The following is a 17,281-nucleotide window of genomic DNA, read 5'->3' on the forward strand; positions in this document are numbered from 1 at the left end:
CATATAACTTTCTGAGAAGTTATAACTCGCTCTTCCCCTTTCTTCTTCGAGCCTTAATGAGCTTTCCTGTCCAACTCCTGGACACACACCCCTCCTGATTTTTCTCTGCACCATTTTGTCTTTTTATGCAATGTCCCCACTTTTCTTTTACAATATCACTTGCAAAAAGGCACACAGACAAAAGTTTTCTTTTTTTTTTACAAGTTTGAAGAAAATCTTCTCTCACTTTGGGAAAATAGAACTCTTGTTTTTCTACTGACAGCAAAGTCAGCAATAGTTCAGCCTTTTGAAGTTTTCTTCACACGATCTAAAAGCAGCCTTAACAAGGTGATGAATTCAGCATACTTTATTGTACCGTATATCAGAGGGTAGGTAAATTGGATCTTTCTGCATTGCTCCCAAGTGCAATAAAAGATCTCTAAACACTGAATTGATCTGATCTTTTCCAAGCTACTACCTATTGAAAATATCTGTTTTTCCATTCCCCCCCCCAATTCTTAAATGCCATTTTCCTCATGCAGCCATATCAGAATTCATTTGGTACTTTTGAAAAAGATGTTATATCAACTGATTTTGTAGGTAGCTGCAAAACTTGAGGTTGTAGATATTTTGATGACCTCCATGGAGCCTTAAAATGCACTTCTTTTTGCCTTTCACAGCAACACATCATTAATACAAGAACTTATGACTGAACCGTGTGCTCTCTGCTTCCAAACGGGAAAGTGCACTACAAAAATTAGTTTCCTTTGGTAGAAAAAGAATCAGGAACATAAAGTATAAATAGAGATAAAGAGGGTTTTGTTCAAGGCAGAGAATCCCAGTTTTCCAAGCTTCAGCAGTCAACTAGCTTGTTTCTCTTCTCTCCAATTAACCAAACTGGAGAGAAATTTCCAATTTCTAAGGAGAAATTTCCTGACAGTTAAAACAGTTAATCAGTGGAGCAACCTGCCTCCAGAAGTTGTGAATGCTCCAACACTGGAAGTTTTTAAGAAGAGACTGGACAGCCATTTGTCTGAAATGGTGTAGGGTTTCCTGCCTGAGCAAGGGGTTGGACTAGATGACCTCCAAGGTCCCTTCCAACTTTATTATTATTATTATTATTATTATTATTATTATTATTATTATTATTATTATTATTATTATTATTATTATTATTATTTGTCCCCAAAACCAAGATCAATATTGCATTTGCACTATGTCTTGGTTTTGGATTAGTCTGTGGCCTAGCCACTGTGATCTCTAAACTATGGTATATAAGTTAGCATAGTTTGTGAAAAAGCCAATGTAACTGTTAAGGATTGGCATCAGGAAGATCTAAGCTCTAGTCCTCTCTTAAGCATGGAAGCTCACTGGGTGACTTTGGGCAAATTACTCAAAAAATATCTCCCTACCAATCACACTGGGCCAATGTGGTACATTATGATGCATAAAGTTCAATTTAGAGGACTTCATTCTGCAGTGGATTGATTTGTGCTGATAATTACATGTGTTCGTGGACAAACTTAGCTTATTCTATAAACAATTGAAACCATGTTTAAGTACTCAATAGGTTATTAAGATAGTTTCAATTATCAGGAAACTATTGTATATGCAGTATGTCCAGTTACAGAAACAACCAGTAATTCTCCATTTAATCTACAATTTCTCTAGCAAAAGAAAGCTGAGACAGCCAGCCTGTTTCCAAATTTAGAATGAACATATAATTCAATGGTAACATAACAAACTGTGGATTGAGGTGGCATAATATACTGTGGCTTAGCTTAAGCCATAAAAATCATTTACAAGGCATGAAGATTTGGATGGAAGCAACACCAGCCAAAAGCCCAAGATTTTGGCATCCAGCCCAGTATTTCCATGCCCTCTCAAGTGAGACCATCTGTACAGTACTCAAGAGGTCCCAAGCCTTAACCAGAAACTTATTAAAGTGTATTTGTTTAGAAGCCTGAGCTCACAAACTGGAAACTCTTTTAAGTCAATTGAATATGACTAGAATGCTTACTGAGCAACTCACAATCATTTCTTCATTTGCAGCATGGGCACAATTTCAGCAGTTGTCATGGGCATTTTATTAATCCTTTCGTGTGTAGCACATTCATGGGCAACTGTGGGGAGGAAGGTGAAGGGGAGCCAAATAATGACACATGTAATGATGACGTCACTTACAATGCTGCTGCGTGTAATTGCATTGCTGAGTGACTGTCACGTCATTTTGCCTTCACTGCAGTTTGCTATGCATATTGCCAGACACTGACGCCCTGATACAAAGCCGTATCTAACATGTCACATGTATAGGGCCAAGCAGACATTCCCTAGCCTAGGGAAATCTATTGTTGCCTCTAAATTTTGAGCCTTTCCCCAAATTGCATGAAAACTGACGCCCCTCAGGGAAATTTTAAAACTAGATGGGAGAAAGAAAAAGTGAAGGAATATTAAAAATCCTACAACAGCTTCTGAACGAAATCAGGGCCAAAACGGTTAGAAACAAAAGGAAGGAATACAAAGTCGATTTGTGTGATCAGTGTTAAATAAGACATATGTTTATAAAATCCCAGGTACTTTTTACGGGATTTTTGCTGATGTCTGAACAGAAACATTAATGATTCATGGATTTGTGAATGGATAAGGGGGTTGGCTATGGGAAGAAGTGATACCTGTATATAATCTTCTAGGGGTGGATAAATATTAAGTTTGTTCGTACTTGTTATGGTGATCAGAAGTCATTTTTTTACAAAGAAATTCCCATTTCCCTCTTTCATTTCTCTTCCTTTTTTCTTTGCACTTTAGAGTTAATTTTTCCTATTGTTTTCCCTCTTTGAGTTCAATTTGTATTACCGGTATATTTTATTATTGTTAAAACCTTAATAAAAATCCTTGATAAAACTTTTAAAAAAAAGATTTTCCAGAGGATCGTGGCTGAGGAAGGATCTAGAAGGGTATATGCCTAACACGGCAGGATACCTGCCTTTCCTTAGCTAGTTTGAATACGTTAGGTCTTTTTTCTTGTCTATCACATAATTGTAGATGAAATCAGTCACATTACAAACAGACCTGGTGTTTATCAATAGCTTTTCTAGACACTTGGGGATGTTACTGATGGAACTGCAAGCGGAGGTTTTGAACATTTTGAGAAATAGCTTCTGAATTCTTAAAGCACCAATGGCTCTGTCCAAAGGCACTGTGCAACTCCTGGTGCCTCAGATCACATGTGAATAACACTAGCAACATAATGAAGTTGCAGCTCCCCCACCCCTCATCTCCTGACAACTTCTGCAATCTACATATGGTTACTTGGTTACAGGATAAGAATTTAGGCAAAACAAGAGTGCAAAAAGTCACGCGTATCAGCACACAATGATTTGAAATGGATATTGTTAATTTCCATAGCTTGCTTTGCTGAAGCAGCAGAATAACATTGGTTCTAGATCTGGAGGTGCCCCTGGGAAGAATAAGCCAGACAACTCTACCTCGGTGCGAATGATGCAGATAATTCTGTTTCTCTCCCTAAAGCCCAAAAATAGAGAGATCTTTGAGTCTATCTGGAAGGTCACAGCATCTCCACCCATTCTATAAAAAGGCCCCTTCACAGAACTGTAAGGCTGGCAAATCCCAATATCATATTGCCTTATTCCATGGATTCTGTTAAAGAGTTCTGATAAATTGACCAATGAGTATGAAAACACAGGCAGTTCCTCACAAAGACAGCTAATAAATGAATATGGAATGAGTCAAAATTAGAACTTATGGCAGTTGCCAAGAAAGGAGATCAAAGTCATATTTCTGTAAACCAGCCCACACAGAGCAACGAATACTAAAAATATACAATTTCTCCTGAAAAGCATTCCTAGGAAGAGCAATGTTTATGTTAGGAATTTCTAGCCTTTTAGTGTAGTTCATGAAAACTACTTCAGATTAGTGAAAAATATCTAAAGCTACTTAAGAATATGTATTAATTAGACTAACAGATCTGGGCAACAAAAACCTAAAGGCCCACTGAATAGTTACAAACTAATACAGAAAATCCTTTGCTACTATATCATGGTCATCTAGATATTTGCAGTCCAAATCTACTGAATGTATCTGTTCAGTGTATCTTTGGCCCTTTTTTTGGACAAAACTTCCTCATTGCCTATAGTATCACTTAGGCTAAGTTGTAAAACACAACTCATTAGTACACATCAGGAAAAACAATGAAATCCAGACAAGCTTAAAAACCACTATAAACAAGTCCCAAACATGATTTCTGCCTCCAGTCATGCCTTCCAGCCTCCAAATATTGAAACTGAACTGCTTTAACTAAAAAGCTTGGAATGCAAAAATTCTCTACTAAGAAGTTTATAACAAATCTTTTGTTTATAACATGCCCCCTTCTATGAAAAGAGCCAGAAGTACATTTCTTTTGAGAAGATACAATTTCCATCCATCTCTTGTGATAGCTGTTTACTTTTGACCCTGTGAGAGAACTAATTTTCATATTGGACCTCACAAATCCAGAGGGCCATGTTGTTCAGACACTTTTCATTCTTCATGGCCCAGCTGACAAAATTTTGGCAGGACACTACTGTATGCCAGCAATTGTTCCTTTGAATCTTTGTAACCTCTTTTTTTTGATTCCCTTGATTTTCCAGAGTATCTGAGTCTTCTCCAAATTATCCTTGCTCTTGAATTATATGTGCAAAATATTTTACTCATAGCTTCATCATTAGGTCTTCTAGTCTGGTTTTACTTCATCCAGTACTGATCCAGTTCTCCTTCAGGTCCAGGCTTCCTAACAATTTTCTCCAGCAATGGGAAATTATAAGTGCTCCATTTCTTTGAAAGATCCATTTTATCTGCTAGTAAGCTCTTTTATCTCACCCTATGAACCAATTATGTTATTTCCTGCTTGCTTACTTTCCCCTCTTCCCACTGTTCCGCCTTTAGGTACTTATAAACCCTAGACAACCAGGTTCCTAGCATTCAATTTATTTCCTTGCTTCTCGTGGCAATTCCCTACCAGTTGCTTCTCATTTTCCAAACTTCGCTCTATCTGCCCAACCCCTATTCCACTAGTACTCACTTGTCTCAGACAGTAAATATTCAGGCTGCCACTCCTCTTGAGAATACCTAAGTTGGAGTTTCAGATGTTGGTTACCAGTTCTTTAACGTTTGACAAACATTAGTACATGCAGAACGACAGGTAAGGTTTTTAAAGGCTGTGTAAACACATGCATACCTATACAAATAAATAAAAGGCGACAGAATATAGTGCAAATTTCACAGAATCATTTTCTGCAACCAGATATTCTCCTCTGTATTTCTATTACATGCACCTAGCTGGGAGATCAGGCTTTTGCCTGGATAAGCTATGTGGCAGAAATTAGGTTAAACTGTTTTAAGAATTTGACTCATTCACCTAAGAGATCGACCACACCTTGCTCACTCATAGCTTCTGTTTCCTGCTATTACTGTTGAGAAATAAGTTCAAACAGTTGCAGAATGTATACAACACACACACACACACACACACGCACACACACACACACACACAGATGCAACCTTTGGGATTTCCCAGCACTTCTGTGGCATCTGGTATTACAACGGACTCCTCCTTCCACAGACGTAATACAGTACGATGATCTTAGTGTGCTCCCAAAACTTTTTTCTCCAGAAGAGTAAAAATAATCACAGTCAACACTGCTGAAGAAACCACGCTGAGATAATCTGGACTTCCAGGAGAGAACCATGAGAAGAAATTTACCTCATAGGGAAGATCCTCGTTTCCCATAATCTGCTAGGCTAGAGGGATTGATTAATAAACCACAAACAGAGGTAAGTCCCTTTTAATTTTATTTTGGAACCGATCGGGATCTCTGTATGGACTTCTTTGTATTTGCTCTCTGCTTGTTACTTTGGCATATTTCAAATAGTATGAGTGGAAGCAGGAGGGAAGGGGTGTAATGAAATGACACGCTTCACTCTTGGATTTCCCACCTCTGGCAAGTCATCAAGGTTGGCCCAATATATTTTGGTACCTGAACGTTAGAGGAGATGGCATATTCCAGACTCAGAATCACACATTTTGGTAGAGTGGTGGGACCTGAACTTCATCAGGGGTGTGTTTTCCAGCATGAAAGGCAGAGCCCAGACTTTGAGAGAAACAGCTGAGGGAAGCCTTACCTGTCTATTCTCCAGCCAACCTCTATCAAGGGAGGCAGTGGGCTATTTACCCATCTCATCAGAGGGTCAACACTCAGCCCCATCCTATGGACCTCTCTGGCATAAACCCCTGGACGGCAAGTTTTTCTTTGATTGGAAATGTTGCCTGCCACACACTTCCTGCATAACTGGAATTAGCATTCATGTATTTATTCATTGATAACAAGCACTCCCTATGTTAACAGTGCATGGGAGAAAAGCCAAATCCTTACAACTGTATAATAAAACCCTAACCAAATATAATTTAAAGGCTTTGGGAAACAAATTATAACAACGAAGCAGCTGACTTCAGTGGCAATTAATCTCATAATATGGGCCCTGCCATGCACAAAGCCAAACTGGCTATGGATTTCAAGCCTTTCCTTAGTGGGATCTGTGAAATGTGCCATCCTAATGAGCTGAGACTGCAGGATAGATTGTATGGGAGCAGGTGATAAATGGCTTGGATCTGTACTGTTAAATAAACCTTGAAATCCTATCCTTGCATTCAATACTGATTTTTGGTATGCTGCCTGCCATGACAAATCAATGGTGCATTTCCCATTCATATGTGCAAAATGTTCAATGGGAGGACTATGTGATTTGTGTGTGTGTAACATCAGTGATGGAGCATGCCAAAAATCATTAAGCTAGCTTAGAGAGCACAGCCCTTTCTTCTAAGTAAATGCCATTTGAGGTGTCTTCCTTCTTTTTTGCCAAATGATAGGGCCATTCCTGGCTTTCTATCAAGCTGAATCCAGGCAACTGCATTACATGCATTTTAATTTTTTTATACATCACGTAGCTGAGACCATAGCTTTCTGTGCAAACAATTTTTAGATAAAGAAAAGTAGTGTACGTTTTTTCCTTCTGTTGCATTGTGTCTGATTCTTGGAGACTGGCTGGGAAAGTCCCTGATGTTTTCTTGGCAAGGTTTTTCAAAGGCAGTTCGCCATTGCCTCCTTTCTAGGGCTAAGAAAAAGTGACTGGCCAAAAGTCAACCAGCTGCCTTTGTGCTTAAGGCAGGACTACAACTCAGGGTCTCCCAGTTCCGGCCTGATATTTTAACCACTACATCTAAGCTGCTGTCATGATGCAATTAACAATTGCCAAATGCACAAGGTGAACAAGTCTACTATGATCCGACTAAGCCTTCGATGATTCAGAATTTAAATTCAGTTTTACACACTGCATTCATCCTAAATAAGTTAAAAGCGAATCCAAACTCCGTTCAGTTTCGCGCATATCATACTTATTAGGGCTGATCCCGTAGCTCCTTGGATCAGAAACATCAACTTCTACATTTACATCCATTTAAATGTATTTTGTTGCCCATTTCATTCCAGATGGGGATAAAATATATAATAACGAGTTGTCTTATAGCTTTTTGTAGCAAGTTATCTTCCTCTTAAACTTGCTCAACATTTCATCTGTTTGGCAATGAGGATGACACACACATGGTTTCTTCATTCCCAATGACTATGTAGGGTTTCCTGTGTCATTTTCAGTTGAGTTCATGGAATTCAGCATGTCATGAAAACGCTTCAAGTCACAGCATGTAAGAGGCATCGTTCCCACAGACTGGCCTTCCATTGATGGATATCACTCATTACATTGTGGCCAAACCTTGGACTCAGCCAAGAACATCCATCCTTGCTATGGTAAGTGATGGGTGCTTTTACAGATGAAATTATTTAAGTGTGCTAGGACTGCACCCAGCTTTTGTAATCAAGGCTTTTTCATCCCAAATATTGAGAGGAACTTTATAGATATATGCATATTGCCAATGAATTCTTTGTAGAGAAATACTTCATCAGGGGGTTAGGCTCAATAATGAATATTTTAATAGAAATAATTGTTCTGATTATGAAATAATAGATGCCACAAATAAACTCAGTTGCAATTTTAGAGATTCTTGGTCAATCTAAACTCAGGAGATCCATCCTTCCCTGCCTGCTGCCTTGTTTAGATTATACTCTTTCTGCACGATCAGAATAACCATAGAATGAGAAGAAGGCAGCTGTTCCTTCTAGTTTCAAATGATGCTAATTCACAAACAAATCGCCAGGAAACTCCAGGAACTGGCAGTGATTATGAGGATGTATGAGCCACAGTAGATATCCAACAATTCCTATTTGGATATGTACCTATGGAAGTCCTTCTGATAAAAGTCCTTTTGATTGGCTTCTCTGGCATCAGTGCTGTCTTTCTCCAGAAATAATTATCATAAACAGGCAGGTCAGCTATGAGTTATCCACCACTATGTCTATTCATAATGTCTTTGATAATCATGATATCGTAGACAGTTTTCAATGAGGCTTTTCAGGCATGCACCAAAACTGCTTGGCAAGGTCACAGCTGGGCAGGCAGAAATATGGAAGAGTATTTAACAAAAGATTAATCAATATCCATGAGATCCTACCAGGGCATTGTTACCTTAAATGGCAAGTGCTTCTGCACATTTGTTTTTTTAGTTTCAGTATATGACTGGTCTATAAGGACAGAGGTAGTTTGCAGCAACCTGGATTCTATACGGAAGCCTTGAGTTCCCATGCCTTAAGTCCACCTTGCAATAAAAACAAACAACCCAAAAAAATTGATTAGGCTTCCTATATTGTATTATAGGTTTGCACAGTGATCCAATTTATTGTAAAGTTAATTTCATTCACACAACTTTTGTTGCCATAGCTTCAATTACTGTCTTTCTTTCAATTTAGCAAACAAGAAGTTGTTACTATGTTGCATCCTGTTGGCATTCAAAATAACTTTTTTCCAGTATCAGGAAGTTGAAGAGTCAAACAGACCAGGAAAGGGTGTAACTGATTTTTTATGAGTGGAAAATTGATGGTGAAATTACCGTATACTAAAAATAGAGAGTCTAATATCAATGAAATTGTTATCCAGAATGTGGAATTACATTTTCACAAATTAAAAGAATTGTGCTGGATCATGCCCAGTGAAGGTCACTAGTGTTGTCACTTAAGTTGTTGTAAATTCTGTGCATTCCTTTTTTTCCTTTTAAGTTATTATCATGTGGAAATCTACCAAGCAGAGCCTAGTATAAAAGATATGCATTCAGAACTAAAGACTCCACAGTCCAAAGCTTTTCATTCTGGGACTGAACAAGTATACAATTCTCCCTTAGTAAACTCTGCCCCTAATTTTAATAGTGTATTTGTTTTATTAGATTTTTTTTTACAACTTAAGGGAGCATGTACATAATTCTTGCTTTTCCTGTCTTCCACACAATCACAAGCTATAAGGGGATTGGGTTGAAAAAGTAACTGATTGGCAAAAAGTCACACAGCTGACTTCAATGCCTACAGAAGGACTAAAACTCATGGTCACCTGGTTTTGAATCCATCACCTTGGGTGGGAATTGATATCTGGGAGGGGCTTGCAATGTCACTGCCTGGGCACTTTGATCTTATAGTTTTGGATGCCAACCAAGTGGGGACCAATGTTCTAGGACAGGGGTCTAAAACCTTGACAACTTTAGGAATTCTGGGAGCTGAAGTCCACAAGTCCTACAAGTTGTCAAGGTTGCAGACCGCTGCTCTAGAACAGCCATCCTGCCCTGGCCTATTGCAGACTATGGGACTCCATCATCTTTCCATCCGCTGTCACCAAAGCTGAGGATGTTCAGAACTGGAACCCAGCAGTAGCAGAAAGGCATCAGGTTGGGAAAGGGATGCCATAAGGTCAAAAGACCACAAGAGTGAAAAGAGGATCTCTTTAGCTTGGGTAAAGACAAAGTGACCTAATGTAGAAAGTTTACAGCAAAAGATGCCAAGGGTTCTTGAATATAAAATGGCAGAACAAACATTCTTGTGGTTTCTGTTTCACCTAGTCATCAAAAAGATGGTACAAAAAAAATGCAGCCACTGGGGAAAATAAACCAAAAATAAAAACTTGCCGTGGAAAGGCCAGATAAGGACATAAACGCCTCTATTTTCCATGTACTTATATATTTCTTAAATATAAGAGCCACATTTTGATGAAGTACTGCATAAAAATTATCCTGGGGAGGGTTGGGGAGTGGGAAGGGGGTGGGGTGGGGTTGTGTTTTGTTTGCTAAAAATAAAATGTATTGTAAAACTTTTTAAATAAAAAAAATTATTCCTTTACAAGATTTTTCTTTAGCACCAAACCTGTGAAACATGTTTGAGTGACAAGCCCACAGACACCACTGAGAACTTCATAGCTATGTTGGACAAAGGACATTAAAACCTTGAGTTCTAATGTATCACTTTAATGCACACCACTTTGCATCGCTTCTCCCACAAGTCAACGGAGAAGTGTAACTGCTAAGTGGTTTGTTGATGGCTAAATCTATTACCAAATGCAATCATCATTATCAAATAGTTTATTCCATTTATACTAATGGTAGTTCTGTTATTTAACTATCTGAAGTTATGATGCTGAGATGTGTGGTCATATACACAAAAACAAAAGTTTTCTATACTGGCTTAATCTATGTCAGCCCCCCCCCAAGACACATGGAGCTACGCCTGAGTTGTATTCTTTATTGTTCCTCGTTTACAGACAAAATCTAGCCAAACGAATGCAACTGCTGTATTGGCACAATGATAGATATTCTACCAATAGAAGAAAAAAATAGGAATTGTTTACAAGATACAGTGTAAGGACTATAATCAAAGAACCACCAACTCAAGACTAACAAGCTAATAATAGTAAACAACAATCTAATCAAGGAACACCGGGTCCAAGCCGCATTCCCTTCTAGCACTGATGATATTACTTAGTTTGGTAATGAAATAACTGCCAAAAAAAAAACAAACCACCAAGCACAGACAGCAGCAAGGAGCCTAGATACACTCTGGGAATCTCTAGGGAGGAGCCTTCTTAATTCTCTTTCTCTTGATCAAGCTCTCCATGCTTTGTGGCCTCTTTGCCCTCCGGAGTGCAACACCTCCTTCTCAGGGATCCCGACTAGCCTTCCACCACAATTTGTTGCTTTATTTCACCAGTCAACCTCAACAACAGACTGGGCCATACTCATTGCTTCTCACTTAATATATAGCATCTTTCTATGCTTTTATCAATTTCTCTTCCTCTGGGCTCTAAGAGGATGTCTAAATGCTCCTAACCACACATCTTTTTTTCTGGATTTTTTTTTTTTGGGGTGTGTGTGATGATTTGGGAGAAGTGCCAAATTTCTGCTGCCAACAGAAACTTCTCTCATTGGGAAATAAGAGATCAGCACAATACCTGGGGCATTTTGCTACACGTAGTAAAAGAAAAGTCAGTACTCCACCTATAATATGACTTGCAGCTGAGTTTCATTTCAACACTGCCAATGACTTACCGGAACTGAAAACAAGGTTACTTTGGAGATGCAAACCAGGCCATTCAAGACAAACAGTTCCTTTCTTTCTGTTAATTCTCACTAATCATAAGGTCAAGAATCAAGTAGCGCCTTTCCTGTCTAACAAACTTTATTAAAAGGTATAATCTTTCTTGAGCTACAGTTTATTTCATCGGAAACATGGTGTGGCTAGACTGATTTAAGGATTTAAATTGGGTAGATTTATCTATTAAATTTCTGTAACCCCCCCCCCCATCTCACCAATACTGGCTTAAAATGCAATCAAAAGTTAAAAACTGCTAAAAAATGAATTAAAATTAGAAAAACTGAGTAAGAGAAGTTAAAAGTTAAAAACCAAGACGATGGGTGGCAATAATCACCACGTATCTTCTCTACCCCGGCAGCACCCCCAATGTGTAAGGCCCCTACTGGGGCCCCAGGCGAAGCAGCGGAACCCAATTCTTAGGCTCTTCTGGAAGGCCAGGCATGCAGTTGAGAGGGAAGGGAGACATAGGTTTGTTATGCAGACGTAGTAATATATGAAACAGATGACAAATGCCTGTTTGTTAAGGCCTTCGGAGAATGCCTGAAAATACTTTGATGTAAACTTAGTTCAGCCACCTCTCCCACTTCACCCCAATTTCAATACTTCATCAGCCGCTCTGTGCATCTGATAAAACCGCTCTGCAGGTTAGAAATACCTTTTAATAAAATCTGTACTAATAGAAGAGGGTATTTATAGCTCAGGGTTGAACTGTGGGGTCCTTGGTGCTCCCTGAGCCTGGATGTTTTCTTGTAGACATTTCATTTACCAGCTAGCAGTAGGTAAGGCAATGAAATGTCTGCAAGAAAACAATCAAACTAAGGGAACACTAAGGACCCTGCACAAAAAAATATTGTTAGTTGGAAAAGGTACTTACCGGACACCCCCTGATTTTTGGCCACCAGAGACTAACACATCTCTCTTCCTGCAATTTCATAGCAGTCAGTGACGCTTGGGAATACTTTGCTTAGGATGGTTCAGGTCAGAAATGGGCCGTTTTTGGCTCCACGCCTTGGCAAATACCCACCCACACAATCTTTAACACTGGTTCTGAATATGTGTTATTAAACAGGGCTCATTCTCAAGTAGGAGAGAATGGCTGCCCTTAGACTTAGTCAAGATATCTATAATGGTTTTAGATATTTTTTTTAAAAAAGCAAGAATCATTTGAAAATTTAGAAAGCAGAAAAAAATCTGCAATTATGTTCAACTTTGGTTCATGTTGCCCAATTCGTTTTGTGGTTTATTAGAATTTCTCAAGAAATTCTACAGATCCTTTTGTGGACAACTTAAGTTTTTATCTATGCCAGTTTCACTTCCTTCCATATAGAATAGTTCCAGATGTAACCAGAAAAATACAGCAAAAGATGTTTAGAAAATAACACTTGAAACTGTACTGTAAGGAAGTTAAAAAGACACTAATTTGATAAAAGTTAAATAACCCTTTCTAATGTACCTATTTGCCTAGAAGGAGGAAGCGAGTCAAAAGAAGGTAGCAGAACATGATTATAATTGAAAAATTGCCCCAGGGAAGTAAAAAATCACCCTATTACTAAATTTTCAAGACAAGAAAATATTTAGCACAGAAAGCTTGGGGTTCTTTCTACATAGAAGAAAAGCTAGGAAAAACTGAAGTCTTTGTATTTTCATGAAGTTATAAAATTCAATTCACAAACAAAAAGAAATGCTATCTAGTGAGTACTTAATTATAACAACTTTGAATGCTGTTCCAATCTTCACTGGCAAATGTTGCACAATATAGCTCACTATCTGGAGATTTTTCTATTTGAAGGGAGTTCATTTTACACCCGTAGCTTGCAAGTTCTTCATAGCCAAAGCCATTTCCTATCTCTTTAAACGTCAGAGTGTGTATTCTAGAAAGCTTGATATCTTTGAAGTTGTCTAATCTAAATTTATGAGTTATTCTTGCAGTTCAATGATGTATGAACATCTTGCCCAACAATTAGACGTGGGTTTGGTGTCTATGGTCACTAAGGCTTGGTACCATTTTTAAAATTTTTGGTTAAAGTTAATTTTCTTTCTAGTGGTTTTGGGCCCAATGGTAATCAGAGGTCACTTGAATTCAACCTAAGAAAATGCTATTAGCAAACTTTATGCCTAAGACTCTTCTTGAAGAGCTTTTGTCATTTAGACTGTAAAAGTGCCAGAAATATTTTTAAGCAGCATAGAATGGGACATGGATTTTCAAATCAAAGTCTGGTTCCCAGCCATTTTAGCTGTTGTGGTGTCTTTTCAAACGAATATGAGTCATCTTCTTGGCAGTGGTCTCTTTATTTCAGTCACTGACCAGCATAACATAACATTCAAGTGTAAAATTATAGCCATCCCATTGCGGTCAAAGTTTTATCTTTGTATTATAAGACTTGACTAAAACTTAGATAATTGGCACAAACTATAAAATCATGATACCAAAGTATGTTTAAAGTTTCAAAACAGAAATTAACTATAGAAAATATTTATATAATTTGGGTAAAACTATAGAACAGCTTTTGTCAGTTGTACAATTGGTTTGTGTAAGTTAGGAAAAAAAATGAAGAAGAGCTACACATTCAAGATGAAGCTCCTTGTTGACACAGGTACTTTTAGCCAGCCCTCAGTGGAAGGGACTCTAAAACCCAGTCTTGACCATCTCCTGCAAATAGCTCACCTCTATTCTTAAACATTTTATTACTAGAGGCTGAATCCTGCTTTTGCCAGAGACATTAAGCTGGAAGGCATTAAGCTGTGCTAAACTTTAACCTTTGCTTCACCCCAGGTTAGTCTTTTTGAATTCCTTCCCCTTTATTATACAGTTTCACTTCTTCCCTCTCCACTTATTTCCACCCCTTGCCAGAACTTGTAGAATGCAGCTTGAGCACCAGATTTTCACTGTTCTTAGGTAACCACAGAATCAAGTGGAAAAAAGTTAGAACACTAATACAGTCTGCTGAAATATGAGTGCCTTAATTTGCCACAGGTTCCCACAGACAAAAAAAATCAGACAAAAAAGATTAAGTAGCCTTAATCTGAAGAACCGAGTGGAAAAAAGTGAGAAACTGTTGAGTAGAGATGTCCTTGAACTATAAACCTTTATGAGCTTTAGAAAACATTGCAAGGAGAAAGAAGTCATGTAATTTTCTGGTCATGAACCAGCTGTTCATTCTTATTCCATCCAGCCTTACCCTGAAAAAACTGAAGATATACAGATGATGGGAACCAAGCAAACCAAGCAAAAAGGAAGATCTTCTTTAAGATTGCTCACCTCTCCCTCTCTCAATTCCATTTTCTTTCCCCACCTTTCTGCTTTAGATTAGGATGCAGATCTAACCAAGCATCAACTTTACACATTTAACTATGATTATTTTACTTAATAAGCTACAAAAAAGCAGAAAAAAAGGCTTATGTTAGTCTGATTATGATCTATTTACTTGAACCAATGTAAAAAGTGGAGTATTCCGAATGCTTATAATGTGGTCACTTGAGAGAATGAAATGGTTGATGGATGTAACTATTGAATAAATATAAATAGAGTCTCCCAATACTCCCATGTTACACCTCTGCTCCGTGAGCTGCATTGGCTCCCAGTTGTCCTCCGGGTGAGATTCAAGGTTCTGGTAATGGTTTTCAAAACCCTACATGGCATGGGTCCGGAGTACCTTAGGGATCACCTGCTGCCGGCGTCAACTTCCCTCTGCCCAGTGCGCTCCCACAGAGAGGGCCTCCTCAGGGTGCCGCCGTTCGGAGAATGCCGTCTGGTGGCTCCCAGGGGGAGGGCGTTCTCTGTGGGTGCGCCTGACCAGTGGAACCGTTTACCGGTTGAGCTCCGGATGGCTCCCGACCTTCGCTCCTTCCGACGCGACCTAAAAACCTATCTGTTTGAGCAATCCGGTCTGGTCTGACGGGTTTTTGTTTTAATTATTGTTTTAATGTAATTTATCTTCTACATTTGGGCACTAGGGTTTAATTTGTTTTCAATTTCTGTATTTGTGCATTTTGATATTTATGTCCCTGTTCACCGCCCTGAGTCCTTGGGGAGAAGGGCGGTATACAAATCAAATCAAATAAATAAATAAATAAATGCAGGATATTGGTATAGAGGTATTCCTAGAGTTGAGGGCTGACTGTCAAGCCAAGCTACTAAATTTGAGTTGCCAAAGGAGTAACTAGGGAGTACAATCTCCTGACAGGCTAGTTAAACATGGGAAGACATTCCCAGATTACAGGGTTGGCTAAGAAACCCCACAATTACTAGAGAATCCCTGGAAAAGGGATTCCTAGAGGGTAAGGCAATGGACTGCCCCACAGTATGTGGTGTGAGTGAGGAAAGTGAGATTGCGATAAAGACTTAGCCAGCTCCAAGTTAGCTTTAAGAAATCCTGTCATTTTCTATTCTTGCATTAACTATTTCCTTCTGTCATTTTATTTCCAGGATAAGAACACCATGACTACGACAATGATATCCAAACTTCGTGAAAATGGAAACTTCTCTGCACTCGTTAGCCAAACTAAGACATGCCATGTGGATTCTGAGTTCAGATATCTACTGTTTACTGTCTACTACAGCATCATTTTCATCCTGGGCTTTGTAGCTAACACCTATGTGCTGTGGGTTTTCTGGCGGCTTTATGCTAAGAAGAAATTAAATGAAATAAAAATATTCATAGTCAATTTGACAACTGCTGACTTACTTTTCCTGGTTACTTTGCCAATGTGGATTGTTTATTACAACCACAAAGGGAACTGGATCATGCCCAGCTTTCTGTGTAATATAGCTGGCTACTTATTTTTCGTCAATACATACTGCTCTGTGGCATTCCTGGGAGTGATCACATACAATCGTTACCAAGCTGTCACAAGGCCCATTTCAACGGTTCAATCCAGCACACGAAGAAGAGGGCTTTATGTTACATTGGCTATTTGGATCCTAATAGGTGTTCCTTCCATCTACTTTTTAGTTGATGATGGCACAACTCCTGAGGGGCACCTGATTCGCTGTTTTGAGCGTTACGATACCAGCGGTGATACCACGCCTATTCTTGCCTTCCATGTGATTATTTCCATTTGTTTCTTCATTGCTTTCCTGCTTGTCTTGGTATGCAATGCTTTCATTATCCGGACATTGCTTTCAAAAACAGTGCAAACTCAGAGGAGCGCCCGTATCAGGAAAACGGCTCTTTGGTTGGTGATCACAGTTTTGACTGTCTTCACTGTCTGTTTTGTGCCTCACCACTTGGTGGATCTACCCTGGACTTTGATGGTGCTGAACAAGTGGGACACAAGCTGCCAAAGGCAAAAACTATTAAATGATATCCATCAGGCTACCCTTGTTTTTCTGGGTGCCAACTGTGTCCTGGATCCTATCATTTATTGTTTTCTCACAAAAAAATTCAGGACACATCTTTCTGAAAGTTTTAAAAACATAAAAAACAGTCGAAAATGCTCCAGGCAAACAACTGACACTGGAGTGGAAGGGATGGTACAGTTAGATGATTGTATTCCTGCATCCCCCAAACTTTAAAAAGTATTTTGAACGCAAGATGGAGGAAGATACTTCTGTAGCAGCAAAAAAGGCCAAAAAACATACATTTGGTTACCATTTGCTTATGTTAAAGGACAAACATACACTGCATGCAGATAAGGAAATACAATATGTCTCCTCACAAACAGCAAAGATTGTAAGGAGGAGCTTTGTGTGCCTTTGTTGCCCATATGCTAACTAAAGATGGCCAGCTACT

At 38.8% G+C, this 17,281-nt stretch overlaps 1 protein-coding gene across 1 annotated transcript; it reads left to right on the top strand.

Moving 5' to 3' along the window:
• The first annotated feature begins 7,742 nt into the window (after positions 1-7,742).
• On the top strand, positions 7,743-17,093 carry PTAFR (platelet activating factor receptor). Its single transcript, XM_081334273.1, has 2 exons — positions 7,743-7,835; positions 15,976-17,093. Exons 1-2 carry the CDS (start codon positions 7,770-7,772, stop codon positions 17,062-17,064), a joined length of 1,155 nt encoding a protein of 384 aa, XP_081190399.1. The 5' UTR covers positions 7,743-7,769; the 3' UTR covers positions 17,065-17,093.
• Positions 17,094-17,281: the final 188 nt, after the last annotated feature.

Source organism: Vipera berus (genome assembly GCF_964194415.1).
Source record: "Vipera berus genome assembly, chromosome: 9".
Classification (NCBI taxonomy): Eukaryota; Metazoa; Chordata; class Lepidosauria; order Squamata; family Viperidae; genus Vipera; species Vipera berus.